Raw genomic sequence first — 17,584 nt, 5'->3', positions numbered from 1 at the left:
GTATCCAGCGAGCGTACGCGCGACGAGTTTCGGGGGAGAGCTGCTCTTTCGGGATCGATGCGAAAGATCCCTCGCGATTCGAGTCTTTCCGCTTACCCCTCTCGAGCAGCCAACTGGGAACGGGTGTTCTTTTCCGGTACGGTACGCTGGAGACGGTACGCTCGATCGTTCCCACCTTGCGCGAGAACACTGCACCCGTTGCTTTCCCCCGCGAAGCAGCGCTCGCTTCCAGAGCGGAGAAACCGAGAGGGAGACGCGCAAAGACTTTGCCCGGCCACCTAGCTCGCGACGCGTATCGATCTTGCGAAGACGTCGCGACGTTTCGTCGGCTCCAAAACGAACCACGCGTACCTATCGCGTCTCGTTGTTATCGGTGATCCGCTTCTTTCTTCGACCGATCATCCTTTCCATCTCCTCGAGCGTATTCAACGGAGCACAAGTATCGAAGTTAACTCACCCCGTACGTTGGCGAACGTCCGTTCGTGGTTGGATTTTTTCAGACTGGACCGATTCGTTGCACCGTATTCGAACCGAAAGTTTTCCTCTCGTTTTCTCCTCGTTGGCCTTAAACCGACTCCCATCTTACGAACGGCAGCCGCCTACGCTCTCGTCTCCGCCGGTTCCGTTTCCACGAGGTTCGAATCTCGAGTTCGCCGGCGGTCACGGTTCACGTTCCGGTAAATTGGCTTCTGCCTTTTCTCGTCGGCGCGCGTAACGCTCCGGGACGCTCGAATGGGTTTTCCTCCGGAGGTTAACGATATCGTCGAGCGTCCTCGGTTTTTTTTCTCCTAGGACGGCGGCACGTTTCCCTTTCGCGGCTTCCGTTTCTCATAGAGGCGAGTCCTCGCGGCCGTGGCCGATGGCGAACGGTGAATTCGTTTCGTGGTTAACGATCCGTTCGGTAGCGCGTTTCTAACGGAGATCCATCCAGCCGCCTACTAATTGGCCCCTCGATCTCTCCGATAGATTCTACGGAACGGTCACGATGTAAAGATAAAGCCCGGGCGTGGTGAACGTCATTTTAGCGTCCAGGTTGCGCGCTGGGGTCGGGTCGAGGATCGAAATACCCTCTCCTCGTGGTGCGCGCGCGTCTCGCGTAAACGCGTAAACGCGAGGACCGTCCGGGACGCGGTGGCTGCATCGATGGAAAGTTTCGATAAAAGACCTCTCGGCGGGAACGGATCGTTGAAAAATTAGCGGGACCGTTCGTTGCTCGCTGAGTTCCCATCGAAGTCGCGGCAATTAGGCATACCCGAAGCGTCCCGCGGGACCGTTTCTCGAACGTCGAAATCCCCGCACGAAAGTATTCGTAAATACGGCTTGGTACGCGCGACGTATCGATAAACGCAAGAACGATTGCTCGCTGTTATCGAGTCGTGATTTACCAACGAACGCGATACCGTAATTTATCACCGGTAATTCGCGATAAACGGTTGTCCCGGCTCACAATGAGATCCAACTTTCTCGCGATTCGATGCCGGACGAAGGGAGAACCGCGATTCTTCGTTCTTACGTGGAAAAAGTTTCACCGGACGGTGGAAAATACGTTGGAAATTCGGGACAAGGATCGAGGTTGTCGTTTCGTTCCGTGTAACGCGGTCCGCACGGTCGGAACACCGGTTAATCGCGCGGAGAAGCAACCGTTGGAACGTTGAACACTTTGTTGCGCAATTTGCGGCTAATGTCCGGACGGGCTTGATATATTTATGCGCGTGAAATACGGAAACGCGTTACCTGGCGCCGTACCGCGCCGCGCCGCGCCGCGGCGTGCTTCGCGCGCGGAGCATGATCGACGAGCGGTACGCAGAAGTCGATGGTCTGTCGAAAGGTGAGAGATTGAAGGTTAATAGAGGTCGGTGGTTTTTTTCGCATTACCGCGAACATTCGTGCTTAAGTAGCGAACACACGCTGGCCTTTGTGGCGAGACTTTCCGCAAATAAGATGTTCTCGCTGGTATTAATCAACGTTTAACGCGTTCCGCGGGGTATCTACGATCGAGTCGTCGATCCCGCGGGCAACTTCTGCGAGACTCGTCGACGACGAATGAAAAATGGTAACGTACCGTTTTGTTCGCCGGAAACTGAAATACGACCGAGCGCATTAGGTGCACTTCGCAGCGGGGGGTTCTCGCGGAGCAACGCGTCCAGGATAATGGATCACGGCCGCTCGAGGCCCGTTTTCATTACGGAGACTTCGATATTGGCTGGTTCGCGCCAGTTTATACCCATCGAGGGAAGAGATCGCTCGCGAGGCACCGACCAGCGTTTCGCCGCGACGATCCCTTACCCGATCGCGAAGCACCGAGTTTCGACGACGAAAAAGTTTCTTAAAAATCCGGAGCGTTTCGAGGACCATCTCCCTACCTCCGAAGACGCGTCGTCGAAAATCCAACGAGGACTACTACCCGTTCGTTGCGTCGAAATTATAATTGCAGATCTTTTCGTACGATTCGCATTAGCATCGGGGAATTTACATCGCGGCTGGCTATGAGAAACGTACGGGGAATCGATTATTCCGAGAAGAACGCGGCGGTGCGGCGCAGCGACTAATTAAGCGATTATAGCGTCTCGAGCGAGCTAACGAGTGTTAATCCAGAGCCAAGTCGTGCCCGATAGAGCTCGCTAGGGTCAACCTGCCGCACGCTCAGGTGAGCACGACGATAATTTTACTTATCGGTGTGTTTATACGGGGTCCTCTGCCCGCCGTAATGTAAATGATTGTCCTCTCTCGCGACTCGCTGGCCGTCTTCCTATTAGTCTGCCTCCAATTAAAATCAATTTCTTTAACGCGTCGAAGCGAACGCCGATATCTGTGCTTCGTTAAAATTATCTCGAAGGAAGGCTCGTCCGTCGAATCGATCGCGAGGCAAGTGGCGGAGGAACGTTCGTTCTTTCGATGAATATTTCGGCGGGCCGGGAATTCGAATCTCGTTCTCAAAATGAACGGGACAGGTCCGTTGTCGCGCGTTCTCAACCGTGCGACGATTCAGGAGGAGTTTCGCGTTCGATTCGAGCCGAGATCGAAACTCGACGGTCGTTGTCCGTTGTACGGCTAGCTCGAAACGATTCCACGCTAGCCGAAACACTCTCGATCGACGACGACACCGATGACTCTAAATAGCCGCTAAAATTACCTCGCGCGTCTCATCGCAAAAGAATCCGGGGAACAAGAAAAATGTTAAAAAAAATTCTTCAAACCTCGCGCATTCTACCCACGCATCCCACGTAATTTTTCTAGAACGTGGCTGGTCGATTCCTCTCCCGGATGGTTGCTTGAAATCACCGTTAAACGCGGCAACGCGAAGAATCCCCGCGTCCTCCGGTAGCGTCATCGTCGACGATGGAGCAGCGAGTCGCGCTTCGATCGCGCGATTCCCGCGTCCGTTATACCTACACGGTGATCCCGAGCCGCGACTAATTAAGCGATTAACGACTCGCTCGAGCGAAAGGGGCCTCGAACGCATCGCGCGTTCAAAGACCACCGATTTTTCGCGCGATCTTTCGGTCCGCGTGGCACCCAATCCGCGAGATACTCGCGAGTACGAGTCGAGTTCGAATTCAAAGTCTTCCGTTCTGAACGTTTACCAAGCTGTGGACATTTTCCACGATCTCTGGATCAACGAGGTCGAAGGCGCGTCGACCTAGGTACGATGCACCCTTCGATGCGTCCGCACCTTTGGATAATCTCATCGGCCCCGGGAATACACTCGACCGATCTGTTCTGTGCGTTTACAGCTCGATGTTGAAGCGGATGTATCTCGTCCGTAGCTGGTCCATTCCGGAAAGTGTTCCAACGCACGGATTTCGTTGGCCGGTTTTCGTCTCGATGTAATTCGAACGGAGAAATCGGAAGGGTTGGTGTATATCTTTGGAACTAGAAATCAGGGATTCGCGAGGCGTAGGATAAATGTAAAAAGCAACGGGCAACGGCACGCACGTTGACGTATCCATTCGACTATCGTTCATCTTTCTCACGAGTTCCGCGGCACGCGGAGAACCGCCTCGCGGCTACTCGCGATCGGTCCCTCCGTTGGCTCGTTCCTCTCGTTCTTTTTCACCGGTTTTTTCCCTCTTCGTCTCTTTCCCTCTTTCTCTCTCTCCCTCTGCCCCGTTCCCTCCCGGTTCCGTCGGCCTCTCGTTACTCCCGCGTAGAGGATACCGAGGGATCGAGGGGGCCGCGCGGCGAGCTTTCCTTCTCGAACGGTGTGCGTCGTGAGCCGTAAGTACGCTTGATTTACGCTAAAAGCTAAGTCGGACCGCGTTCAATCTTTATCGAGGGGGTAATGCGATGATGATGGACGACCGACGATTTGTAGAGGCGGAATGCGCGCCGGGCAGATATATGCGCTCCACCGTCGGAACGGTTATTATTGTAACTCGATCCCGGGACGCGGCGCGCCAGGTAGAAAGCGGAGGAATTTCGTCGGCTCGGGAACGCGCGAATCGAGAGAGGAAGTCGAACGAGAAGCGTTTCGGGGGACACCGAGCTTCTTCGAGTATCGCGGAGACGAACCGCTCGCGTTTTCGAGCTCATTTTTCACGGAGCTGAGCGACAAAATCGTCGTTCTTCGACCGGACGATCGACCGAGCCGAGAAAATAAACGAGCAGCGAGGTAACGAAGTTTCTTTCGAACTCTCGTGTATTTTTTTTTTTTTCGAAACCCTTTGCAAAGGATTCTGTCGATAACTGGCGATATTGTTCCCTTCCTGTGAACGTCGAAGCGAAATGTCAAAAGTCGTCGTGTCGGTAGCGCAGTTCGTCCGCGCGGAATACCCGAAGGCCGAACGGGTTAAGATATTCACGAAGTTTCCGCGCGTAGTATTTGTCCAACTATGGTAGACGATTTCTAAATATTATGGGAATAGAAACTTCGTGACAGCGTGACTCGAGAACGTATCGTATCTTCTCTGTCTCTCTCTCTCTCTCTGTAGGAAATTTTTCGCGGTTCAAAATTGCATCTCCGAGCACCCTTACCTATTCGAAAGAAGGAGAGACATCGCGAGAGTCTGGGAGATTTAAGATCAATTTTGAGGCCAAACGGAGTCTCTCTAAAGAAGTGCATTCCTCTGAAAGTTTCTCGGTCGACGACTAATCTTTTCGATGAATTTTTACGCGCGAGTATCGAGAATCGTACGTTAAAATTTGTTGGAATAAATACAAGAATGACTTAGATAGTACCGCATGTTGACGACGAAGTCCTAACAGTCTGTGTCAGAGGACTGCGTTCGTATTTCCAGAAAGGGTCGTTCGCTGCGCGGTGAACGGTTCGACCGTTACTCTCTTCTTTCGGTTTTCTGCGGTCGTGAGCAGAGTCGAGAAGAGAGTCGAGAGTCGCAAGTACAGAGCAGAGAGTCGGCAGTATCACCTGCCTCGATCCCTGCGCATCACGATAAACGAAATACCATAATCTGAACGTTCGCGAGAAAATTCGTTTCGCTTTCCCGGAATATCGAGCTCGGAATCCGTTCGCGTTCGTCGGTGGTTGGAATATCGGGTTCGTGCGAGGTATCGTATTCGTCTCTCGTTTGCCAATTCGAGAACGGTGCTGTTCGTTCTCCGGAAACGAGCGCGATCGTTCGCGACGCGTGCCGTTACGAACGCAACGAATCTGCGCGCAACAGCTCGAAATCCCAGCCGGAGGGTGCACGCCCAGGGCATTAATGATAATTCATGCCGGTGTAAGTTATACGGGCGATTACGCGGTAACGCGATAATAATGCCCAATGCCAGTGGGCAGACGTTCGGGCTCGTGCACGCTCGCAAACTCTCGAGGTGTCGGTGCTAATGCACTTCTGGCCTCGGCGAGGGGTTCCGTTCACCCCGACGGGATCCTCGACCCTCCGAGTGCGCGCACCGAACGTTCCCTCGATCGAGAAGCCTCCGATTTCCAACGGAGGACGAATCGAACCACGCGAGGAGCCATCTTCGATTTTCCAGAGATTTCCCCCACGGGAGAATCGTTTCGGGGGACACCGAGGTTCATCGAGTATCGCGGAGACGAATGGCTCGCGTTTTCGAGCTCATTTTTCACAGAGCTGCGCGACAAAATCGTCGTTCTTCCAGCGGACGATCAACTCAGCCGAGAAAATAAACGAGCAGCGAGGTGACGAAGTTTCTTTCGAACTCTCGTGTATTTTTCTTTTTTCGAAACCCTTTGCGAAGGATTCTGTCGATAACTGGCAATATCGTTGTACCGCGACGATTGCGTACACCTCGAGCTCGAAGCGGACGACGCGATAACTATTTCCGAGCCGAAACGAGCGATTTAAACGGAACGAGAAAAACGAAACTCGAGGATCGTAATTTACGCGAGCACGAGTTGTCTCCGAAACATTCGGACAAACACTCGGCGACGTGTTTTACTCGTATTCCGTAACCGAGCGCTCGAACCCGTTCTCCGTGTTTATTTCGCAATAAGAAACGCTTCGAGTGTCGCGAATTTGACTTTCCATTTCTAATCCAAATACAACCATACGAACGGAAGAGTATAGGAGCGTTTGTTTCTCGTAATTGTCGAACTTTCGCATTCCAACGTGCCATGCGTATCAACGTTTCTTTTTTATAACAAAACCTCGCCCCAAATTATCTTTCCTAACCGGTCGGAAATCCTTCCCCAAATCCGTGACATCGTTCTAACTTTGCTCGTTCGAACTTTGAACTCGCTGCCTCGTCTTTGACCAAAGTCATACACAAAGATCACCCTTACCCTAATATTCTCCTACAGTGTGTACATATTTCTTAGAAACCACCGCTGAGAGCAGATCGATACCAAAGGTTTTGAACTACACATAGTCGGTCAACGAACGTCTATCGTACACGTAACTTTGTACTCCAAATTGTATTCGGGGCAATAGAGACTCTCGTAACGCGAAACTCGGACAAAGTATCGACCTCGGCAACGATTCCTCGCATTTCCACGCGAGGCGACGTCTTCACCGCGGGCTGTACCGCAAAATCGGGAAACGAGCGAGAGAACGGGAACGTTAATCGACTCGTAAACATCGAACACTCGTCGGCGTGATTTCTCGAAGCGAGGAAATGCAAGAGCTCGCCGGTTGCCCGTTCGCGACCATTTTTAACGATCCGAGCCGCCGCTCGGATTACCATAACCGATCGATTACCGGCCTTCCGCGAGGAGTTTCACCGCGAGATGAAGACGTTAAGCCTAGGACTGCCTGCAGCTCGGAGACCGGGATCGCTGTCACGAGGAGCACGATGTCCGATGGACGTTTTCGCACATTCACAGCGGACCGTCGAGCCTCCAGGAACACGTTCCCCCCGTCCTTTTGGTTTTTCTCGACAGCCGCGTCGATATCGAAACGTTGAAACGAGCCCCTTCCTTCGAGCGAGGGAATCCAGTATCTCCAAGGAAGCTCCACGATGGCCCGCGTATCGTCCCGCGATCGACCAATGTTTATTTTTCCGAGAACGCGTCGAACGAATGTTTACACTCGCATCGAAACGACGATTCGTTCTTGCGTTTTAAATGATCGGCTCGCGGGTACCGGACGAGTTTCTAAATATTTCTCTTCGAACGAGGAACAAAGGTGCGCGTTCAAGTTTGTCGAACGTACTCTGTATCGATGAAGTGATTTGCGTCCTTCGATCCTTGTCAGCCCTGTAAATTTTACGAAATCGCTTCACAAAACGCCTACTTGTTTTTTTTTTGGTTTTCATAAATCGGTGGTAAAAAAGTTTTTCTTTTTTGTTGCGAAAAATGAAAAGATTATATCTAAAGACGTGCGTAATATTTTATTTCAATAGAAATTACAAACGTGACTGAAAATTTTATTTAGCGTGGTAATGGGACGTGTAGTTTTTGTGTAAAAATTATATCTTTCCTCGTAAGTCTGTGATTGTCACCAGCTTACGAGTTTAATTTGCGAGCTAGTCGATCAGGGAGCATCCGGTTCGCCCGTGACAATCACTGGCAAGGGGTTAAAAATTGAGCACCAATTTTGCGAGCAGGCAGTACTCGTCGGAGCAAAAAAGTGTCGATAACGCGCGTCCCGTTCCATTGGCCCGGTGATACGTTCTCAAAGAGTTTATCGCGATTATCGAACACCCTCGTGGGGGCAATTTTTTCCTAGAGAGTACACTTCCGTGCGCGAGAAATATTTAAAAAAAATGTAACTTTCCGAACCTTCGAAAGACTCTCTTCTTTCGATATAAGTGTCTATCCTCCTCGGTTCGGTTCGTAGAATCTCCCGGATAAAATGTATCCCGCGTTGAAACGCGATTGGTCGATGCATTCGGACAAATGGTCGGAAAAGTTAGGAGTCCGAGTAGGAAGGATAAAGTCCTCCGGTGACGAGCGCGACCGAGCCCGGTATCGTCTAATCGCGCAACAATGACGAGCTTGTAAACCAAGATCGCTCGTGAGCCGGGGAGCCGCGATCCCGAGCGATACCCGAGCATCGACGTTCGGGCCGCGTCGCCGCGGTCACGATTAAGACAATAAGATTTTACGATGTCCCCTATTTCACGTTATCCGACGACGATCTGGCCGTGTACGAAATGTTATTACATTTTCATCGGTACACCCGCTTTCGTAACCGAAGATTTTGCTCGAAGATGACCTACTCCGTGGCGATAGGCGCGCTGCTAAAAGGCGATCGTTTAATAACTTACGCCGGCAGCGAGATTACGATCGGCCGCGAGTACACGGCGAATCGGATCACGGCCTGTAATCAAATGCTGTTACCGACTTTTATTACTCCGTTAATGCGACTCGCGGGTACGATGATTCGTGCGCGTGCTTCTTTCCTCGCGAATGTATTCGCGGGGCGAGGGAACGGGGCGTTATCCAACGTCGGCGAAATAAATTCGATCGATTTCGTTGGCCGCGGTGCTTCGAACGGAAGCGAATCGAAGCGACGAGGCGGCGCGCGGATACGATCGTTTAACCGGGCGATAATTAATTTTTTCATCGTCTGTTTGCAGGGTGCACCGACGCGAACGGCAGACCTGTTCTCGAGTTCGAGGATCGTCCGTCTAGAAGGGACGCCCTCTGCGTCAAGGAAGTGTCGTCGTTTCTCCTCTACCTCGCCCGTTTGCCCAGGTATTTATCGTTTTCTTTCTCCGAAGATGAATATTTTCTCGGCAACGATCTTTCGAGAACACCGAACGGTACGGTGGAGTGATCCTTCGACGATCGAAACGAATAGTTTGCGGAAAAGGTAGAAATTGTCCATTGTCGAATCCGGGAACGATAATCGTACATTGCGCAAACTTTTCGCCGCACGAATTACCCTTAATTTCCCAGTAATTGTCCAACTGTGAAATTTTCCGTTCGAACGACCGAGACTCGAAATCGACGTCGAAACTTTTATTCTTCTTTGGAAAACGATTCATCGGTAATTCGTAATTGTTCCGGCGCGGCCGTATCGCGAGAAATTGAATCGATCGAAATCGATCGATCGAAGGAACAAAAAGTTTCAACGAGTCGTAGCTTTATCGGGCGTGGATCGTACGTGGCTGGGAAGGGAAACTCTTACGGCTTTCGGACATTATGCTCGAAATGAGCGATTTATTACGCCCTGTCCGCGGTTTTCCCCGTGATCGTTGGAATAATAACTGCAATCGGTCGGCGCGAAATTGGCAATTTATTAATCTTTCGCCGGGAAGGAACGAGCAGCGCGCGCACTTTCCAACAAATAAACGCGATCGACGCCTGTTTCCGTAATAATTATAATTTTCCACGGCCGTGACATCTCCGACACGCCCACTATAATCACAGACGAGGTGCAAAATCCCGGCTTGTATATCGTTTCTGGTCGACATCGTGGCCGTAACTACGAATTTCCTAGCGAACGTGCGCCCTGCCTTCCACCGGATCCGCGCGGTTATCAATTAGCCGAGGGTACGACGTTTTTCTAATTGATCTCACCCCGACCTCGCGCAGGAAAGCCAATCAGGAACGTTTGAAAAATTCCTATCGGTCCGTAATTACAGCGTTTCGCGCGCGATAATTTAATTACGCGGATAAACAAGCGTCGACGCGAGGTCCGCTCGGTTCCGCTCGATTCCGCTCGAAAGGGAGCAACGCGCGTCCGTCGTTATTCGAAACGAGAATTCGTCTCGTCGTCGAAATTGTTTTCGTCCAGTTAACGGTCGAAATCGCTGCGCTACGCGCGCTCTAAAATCTTACTCGCGGCGATCGTCTCGATCGGCTCGCTCCGTACGAGAGCAGGTGTCGCCGTTCTCCGATGAAAATTCTTTTCCGTGGCAGCGCGGTGAATATTCGATCCTATCGACGGCGCATTAAAACCGTGTTTACGGTGTGTACCAGCGGCTGAATAAAACCGGGACGAGAAAGGCGGTAAATCATGCGCCACTTAACGCGTTCGAATAGAATTTTGAATAACGATCGTCCATTATCGTGGCATCGAGGAAAGTGAACACGAGGAAACTGAATATATTTCGCATTACATAATACGCCCATTGTTCGGAGAAAGTGCATATTTCATTGATAAGAATCGGGCATAACGCCAATTTATTTTATTGCTATCCCTGCCGTTCGGTTTATCTGCGCGGCGTCTCTCGATCGACCGTGCCCGGGATCACAGAGCCGATTCTTCGTCGCCCGAATGCCTCCGATCGCCGACCGTGCAATTTCCTCGTCGAAAAACACGCGCACCGAAACTCGCGCTCGACTCTCGCCGATTTACGAAATTCGATTTTCATTCACGAAGACCCCATCCGCGCTCTTCCATGGAAATTTTCGTCCACGGACACTGTCCAGTCGGGACAACGCGGGCTGATGTCTCTCGAGAAACGGAAAACGAATTTCCTCGTGAACGTCGACGTCTTTGATTTTTCGGAAAACTCGACGGGGATGAATTTTGTTCGACGAACTTTGAACTCGTTGCGACGTTGACCGATAGCTCGTCGGTAGAGGTCCTGGCTCGTAGGATCGAAGAGAGAGAGTCGAAAACCGTCTTCGAGCGACTTCGATTCTCCGTCGGGGATTATCCATCGTGGAAAAATTCGAACGCTGTTCGCTCCGAGAAGTTAAAGAATCTCGGCGGTAAACTACCCGGGATACTGACGAATCGAGTTGGAGAACTCGTTAAAATTCAATGTATCGGCGACGAAGGATCCGTATTGTATATTTCATTTCGTTCGCGTTGTATCCGCTACCCGTAACCGATACGATTGCGTCCATCGCGAGGATCCATCGACTCCTTTGTCCACGAACTTGGTCCCTCGCTAGATACAAATTCGTTGTATTTCTAATTGCGATTTACTTTCCCCAAGATCGAATCGAAGTTGAATTTCGTATCGTTCGCTCGCGTGTGCGCTAGAAGTTGATGCTTCCCTTCCGAAAAATTATGCAAAGCCGCGAAAAGAATTCACGCGTCTGCTCCGCTCGCGTGCGAACATCCCCGAGAAGATCGGCGATCGTAGCTTTGTCCGTTTCGTTTGAAAAAATTCTCGAACGGGTCGCCGATGTTCAGCGTTTCGGAGAGGGCCGAATCCTTTGAATCCTACCCCACGTGCGAGTACGATAATTCTCACGGATATACGGGACACGTGTCCGGGCGTATTTCGATACACGCGCAACATCAAAGGCGCCAGATCGGAGGCGCATCTGCCCCCGGCCCCTGTTGCCGAAACCGAACGACGAATTAGCATTCCAAACGAGAATTAATCCTCTCGGTGCTCGTAAACACAGCCGGGTTCCTTCTCGAATCGCGATCCAGGAAGGTTGCGCCGATCGGTGGGGTTGAGAGGGGTTTGGAGGGAGGGGGGTTGGGGGCACCGATTGTCAGCGGAGCGGAGGAGTCCGAAGACGATCGTAAAGGATGCGGTCGGTGGCCGACGGGAAGATCCGCGCGGCGACGTCCTCGGCACGCTCGTTTAACCGCATTCGTATGCTCCCCGGATCGTAAAACATATCGCGCGCGATAGCCACGGCAGCCTATTGCGGTATCGTTCATCGCGCGGCTTTACGGTGCCCCGTGCCTCCCAACGGGGCCCTCCTCGAACCAACGGGAGGAAGCTCGCCCCGAGAAGAGAGAGGACGACGGACAAGCTACGATTACGCTCGGGGCCTCTCCTCTCTCTCTCTCTCCCAACAGAGAGAGAAAGAGTACCTCTCGTTCTATCTTTCGGGGATCTATCGAGCCCGATTTCCGCGTGCGTTACACGGGGGAGAGAGGGAAAACCAGCCGGAAAGTTTCGCGATTCAGCCCGCGATATACGCGCGGTCTCGAGCCAATTTCGTCGCCGAGTTTCACCGTGATCGGCGGTGGCGCGTCGTAAATATTCCACGGGATAATAATTGGCGAGGTTTTTCGTCGGCTGCGGGGAATTACGGTGTCCGCGACGATGGAGAGTTCCAACGCTTCGAAACTGTGCAACGCGTAGCACAGTGCCAAATCGAGCCGCTCGAAAGATATTGAATTTTACGCGCGGCCGACGGAGATCGAGTCCTGTGGAACAGAATCGATAGATCTTCGGCGATGTTCTCAAAGCTCGCTTCGTCGCTGCATCGTAAAACGTCCAAACGGTGGAAATGAATCGTCCACCGTTCTATCCATCCATCGACTCGGCACTCGGAGACCGAACGAAATATTTTTGACTTTTTCTCGTGCAACGAGACTTCGTCCTCCCTGACCGAGAGCACGAGAAAGAATTACGGGATGTTGGAACGAATGCAAGAATGATCCTAAGAGCGCCAGATGTCGATAGGGAATGGTCGATGTTAGTTTTAAGGATTGCCTCCATATTGGCGCGGAAGGATCGTCAAAGCTTTGGCTATTTTTCTTTTGGCTTTTTTCTAGTCAGCTCCAAGTCGAGAGTCACGAATACCACGCAACACTGTCGTCGTTCACGTCAAGGCATATCACTGTACACTCGTTTCTTCGGACTTTGTATTCTCGTATGTACAAAAACTATACTACTGGATACGCGAGATCCCTGCATATTATAATGAACTACATATTATAATCTGAACTTTGCAACACGGGAAATAGAAACGCGAGAGATCCAGCACGGTCGACGAGACAATCGTTCGCGGAGGAAATGAAATTCCAAGCTGCGATACATAATTTTTCTCGGAGCACGGGCATTATACTCGCGGCGAGTTTCATAAATACGTGGCACGCGAGATCCGAGATGGTTCTCTCGGCGAACTTTTCCCATGGCACCTCGAAACGATCGTTACGATGAAACAAATTCCCCGCGAAATTTCAAATTACAAGTCCGGTGTACAAGTCCCTGCGTAAATATCTCGCGTCGTCTCGCGCGGAAGTACGAAACGTTCATATTTCACGGATACAAATCGCCGGAGACGTAGCTAACTGCTGTCCGATGAAGAGGTTTTCTCCCGAGAACGCGAGACACTCTCAACGGGATGACGAATTTTCCGTATAATTGCATCCAGATGCAAAAAGTTGCACGAGTCGCGCGGCACGGGTGAAAACGATCGTGAACGAGAAACGAATTTAGCGGAAAATTTCTAATCACGGTGTTATATATACCACCGTGGAGAAACAGTTAACGAGCACGGAATCGAGGGCTCGAAAGTAAAATCTTCCGTCTCGCGTTGTCTTCTGCGTCCGTAATTGCATCGAAGTCTCCCTCTCTTTCGAGCTCTTTCGAAAATCGTCGCGTTTCGTAATCGCGGAACTTTCCATTCTCGAAAATTGCTCGCCGAATTCGGTATCCTTCGATGCGAGAATCGTTTCAACGCGCATCGCTCTCGATGGAAAATAAACGGGGGTCGGTGAAGGGGGTGCGTCTCGGTTTCCCATACACTCACCGGACGTAGAAACGATCCGCTGCGCACGCGCGGCGTATAGGTATCGAGCGATCCGACAACGGCGAGATCTCGGGCCGAAGATTTCCCACGATTCCTCGAAACAATCGTCCTCGCGAGCGGACAATTTCACCGCGCGCGAACGCTCGCGGAGCGCGCGCAGCAACCCCGAAACGGGCACGCGGAAGGTCGCGAGGTTGCGGAACGTTCTGGTCGCGCGGTCATTATGCATCCATTATTGCCGAGTACGTCGATATTTTCCAGTAGCGAAGAAGAAAGCTAAGCGCGGCTCGCACACGCGAGCACCGGCTCGGAATCCGCCGACGAAAGCCAACACAGTGTCATAATGATCCTCTGAGCGGAACACGATCGCCATAAATCAGCGTACCGGTTACGCGGGATTCATTAGTATTTTTTTCTCTCCGTCCCTCCCTCTCCCTCTCTCTCTCTCTCTCGTTCTCTCTTTCGTTCTCTCTATTTCCAACCGGCGGCATTCGCGCAGTGGGAAAGCGCAAAACCGACGTTGACATAGCGGCGAGTCGGTCTATCGGTGGCAGATTATTCGCGGTTAGACGCCGCCGACGCGGATTATTTATTCCCCTGGCCGTGCAAACAACGAAACGCGGATCTCCGCCGCGCGAAACCGCCGTTTGAATTTTCACACACGTTCCAGCCTCGGGTATCGCGCGTTTCCCGACATTTTTCCGCTCGTCTTCCCTCGTCTTATCTCCTCCCTCGGCTCGTATCGCCTATGCGCTGCCTTCCTCCGCGTAACGTTCGTCGAGCTCGAGCGTAAAAAATGCTTAAGAACACCGACAAAGAATGCTATTTATTTTTCAGTCGGTCGACGTGTTTCTTTTATCGTTTTTACTACTCCAGCGATCGCTGTGCACTCGAAGGAAACTTTTTTTTTATCGTAGCCAATGGATATCTTCGAGGAAGCGAAGTGGTTTTTAAAATCGAAACAGTGGAGCTCGCGCGATTCGCGGAGGCAAGAATGGGCGTTCGATCGACGCAGTGGGGGATAACTCTGCGACAGTTAGAGAGGTCGGTGCGTTCTCGTGGCGCCACCGTCGCGGCGCGCGCCCCGACGATTCTTCGATCTCGATTCTCCACGACAGAAAGCCCCCGTACCAAAAAAAAGTATATTCCACGGTTTCGTGGTATTTTTCCGATCCTTGAGTAACACCGCCTCCGAAACGTCTCTCACGGCGGTAGGAGAGCGTCCGAAGCGCGTCGCGCGCGTAACGGGACCGCTATCGATATAATCACCGGTCGATCCTATTTTCCGTATCAACGATACCGGCGCCGCTTCCATTAATTGCCGGTTGTCGAGATTTATCGGCCCCAAGGTCGAGGATTTTCACTTCGAAAAGCCGCTTCCTAGATCCGGCAGAACCTGTCGGTCGCGCGCGCTTGCTCGCTCGATCGCTCGCTCGCTCGCTCGCGGGGCTAGAAAAATCGGGTCGTGCCCGTGCGGAGCACGCCTCGATTTCATGAAGGGGATTGAAGGTGAAATGGCGAAAGTTCCCGGAACACGCCGCGCGCCGGCTGTCCCCGAACACACGCACCGGCGCGACGCCGAGTCGCGGAGCCCAGCACGCGCGCGTGTACCAGCGTGAGCGCGCGATTCCGATCAGGGTGAATGTTTCACGGCCCGAGCCGAAAGACAACGCGGGAATTATGGCGGACGATCGCGAACGCACGATAACGGCCATCGTCGTCGTCGCCACCGCCACCGCCGCGTGTATCCAGATTTCAGCGAGAGCCGCTCGCGTACGCTCCGAGTTCCCCGCCTCGCCCGACTCGCTCGCTTTCTCGCGGGACGCGGGAACTGGTCGCCCTTTGTGAATCGCCCCCGAACGATTTATGATCGCCGCTGACGAATGGGGTCCCGGCCGACTGGTTTATCGCTCGATTAAAAACGCGTTCGATTCGACGCGCGTTTCGCGCGACCGGTTTCGCGCGACTCGCGTTCAATTTTCGGGAACAACGATTTACGAACATCGGGCCGAGAACACGGACGGTTCAACGCGAACTCCCCGTAGGAACGTTCCGAGGAGTCGAGCCGCTCGATCGCCGTCCTCGCTGTTTACGAGGGCGAGGGAAAATATTATTTCGAGGACCGGCTGTTGTTATTACCGGTTGCGACCGTGGGTAGAAGTCACCGAGCCGTTGCGTAGGTGGGGCGGAACGAAATGCCAACTGGCTTCGTTCAGATTTCAACGGATCGATGATACTCGGAGCGCGTAGAGGAGTCTTCCAGCAGAGAACTTTTGTCGGTAGTCGAAAAACTTGTCCAATTGTTCATTCAAGAATCACGAATCAATTGTTGTAAGCGGAAAGATGAATGCGATTGGTACGATTGTCTCGTAAGTAAGTTCGTAGCGTCGGAAGGAAAACGCGGTTCCACGTTTTTCCGTATTGAATAATTTCTTTGGCGTTCTCTTCGAGCCGGAAAGCGCCCTTTGAACGCACCGGTGCAGAGCGAAATGCATCGCCGGGCTCGTGGTGCGGGTCGAACGCGAGCGCGGGGGAAGAAATGCATCGCGCGGAAGCGAGGAGGAGAAGGGAGGACGGGGAAAACAAGAGAACGGGAGGAAAAGAGAGGCTCGGGAGACAGATACGATCTCGGAAGTGGGTCGACAAACTGCAGTTCCAGATCTTCGTCCCGGAGGGAAAAGCGAGATAGCACCGAGGGACGTTTCGCCGAACCCGTTACCGTTACCGTCGAACGCGCGAGGGTGGCTGAGAGGGGGCGGGAGGACGCTGGCCGTGATCACGCCGGAGGTGGGGAACCGTGAGGAGGAGGTGGAGGAGGAGGGGGTCGGCGGGACCAGGGTAAAAGGATTGATGCGCGTCCATAACTCATGCAGAAACGCGGTCAGGTGCACAACTGGATCAAGCAGAGATCCCCCGCGATCCTATCGTCCTACGATCTGCGTCGTGACTCCCTCTCGCGCGATACGCGATACGCGATACGCGATGAGGTGCCAGCTGCCTCGAATAGCCGCGCCAGCCAGCCAGCCAGCCACTCGTCTCGTTCTGCCGACTAATTGTTATCTGAGAACGCCTCGGATTAACCCATTTATGGCTCGCGCTACGTATACAGGGCGGGGCATTCGGGACGAGTCACCGACTCGTCTATTTTCGAAAATAGAGGAGAACCTTCGAGGCACGAGTTGTTCGATTTTATCGCGGAACGTTGCTCGGTGACGTTCCGTTCGCTACCGAGGACGCTTCGGAGGAGTTTAGTTTTCTTCGAGCACGATCTTGAACTTTTTCGGTCTGTCTTTCGGAACGGAGGCTCGCGATTGGAGAAAAATTCTCGAAATGGAACATTTCCGGAGACAAAAGCTTCCACGTCGTTCGAAGCAACCGCGGGATATTCGACGCGTCGATCCAAGTTACCGTTATCGCGAACCAAAGGATCCTTGTAATCGACGAATTACGATATCGTCGAACCCTACGCGGAAAGGTCAACGGGAGAGTATCGTGGACACCGCGTAGGAAGCATAAATTTTCCAGGAGTCCGAGCAACCGCGATCCATTCTAGTACTAAAAGTAGCTCTCCAAGATGAATGTACGCTGACGGCCTCCATTACGGTGTTACCTTTCTCCGGCGTTATTTGCCCAGAGACGACCGCTCGATGCGTCTCGTGCCTCCCGATTCCTCGTGTCCGTCGATCGCGTGGAAGCAACGATCGCGATCCGTGTCTTTTATTTTCCAATCGACGCAGCCGGTCCACGAAACGAGAAAAAAGTTCGCGCACGAGGTTCGTCCACGGTGACGTTTCTTCGCTGCTTCGTCGTCGTTCC

At 52.5% G+C, this 17,584-nt stretch overlaps 1 protein-coding gene across 7 annotated transcripts in view; it reads left to right on the top strand.

The window, feature by feature from the left end:
• The window catches only part of LOC143148316 (uncharacterized), a 360,338-nt gene that overhangs the window by 223,400 nt on the left and 119,354 nt on the right, over positions 1-17,584 (top strand). For all 7 annotated transcript variants that reach the window (XM_076314556.1, XM_076314557.1, XM_076314561.1 and 4 more), the window contains exon 7: positions 8,944-9,061. In XM_076314556.1, coding sequence (XP_076170671.1) covers positions 8,944-9,061 — 118 coding nt within the window. The remainder of the gene's footprint in view (positions 1-8,943; positions 9,062-17,584) is intronic.

This window comes from Ptiloglossa arizonensis, chromosome 6 (genome assembly GCF_051014685.1).
Source record: "Ptiloglossa arizonensis isolate GNS036 chromosome 6, iyPtiAriz1_principal, whole genome shotgun sequence".
Taxonomy (NCBI): Eukaryota; Metazoa; Arthropoda; class Insecta; order Hymenoptera; family Colletidae; genus Ptiloglossa; species Ptiloglossa arizonensis.
The sequence above is the reverse complement of the archived record's forward strand: the minus strand, read 5'-3'. Positions and strand labels throughout refer to the sequence as shown.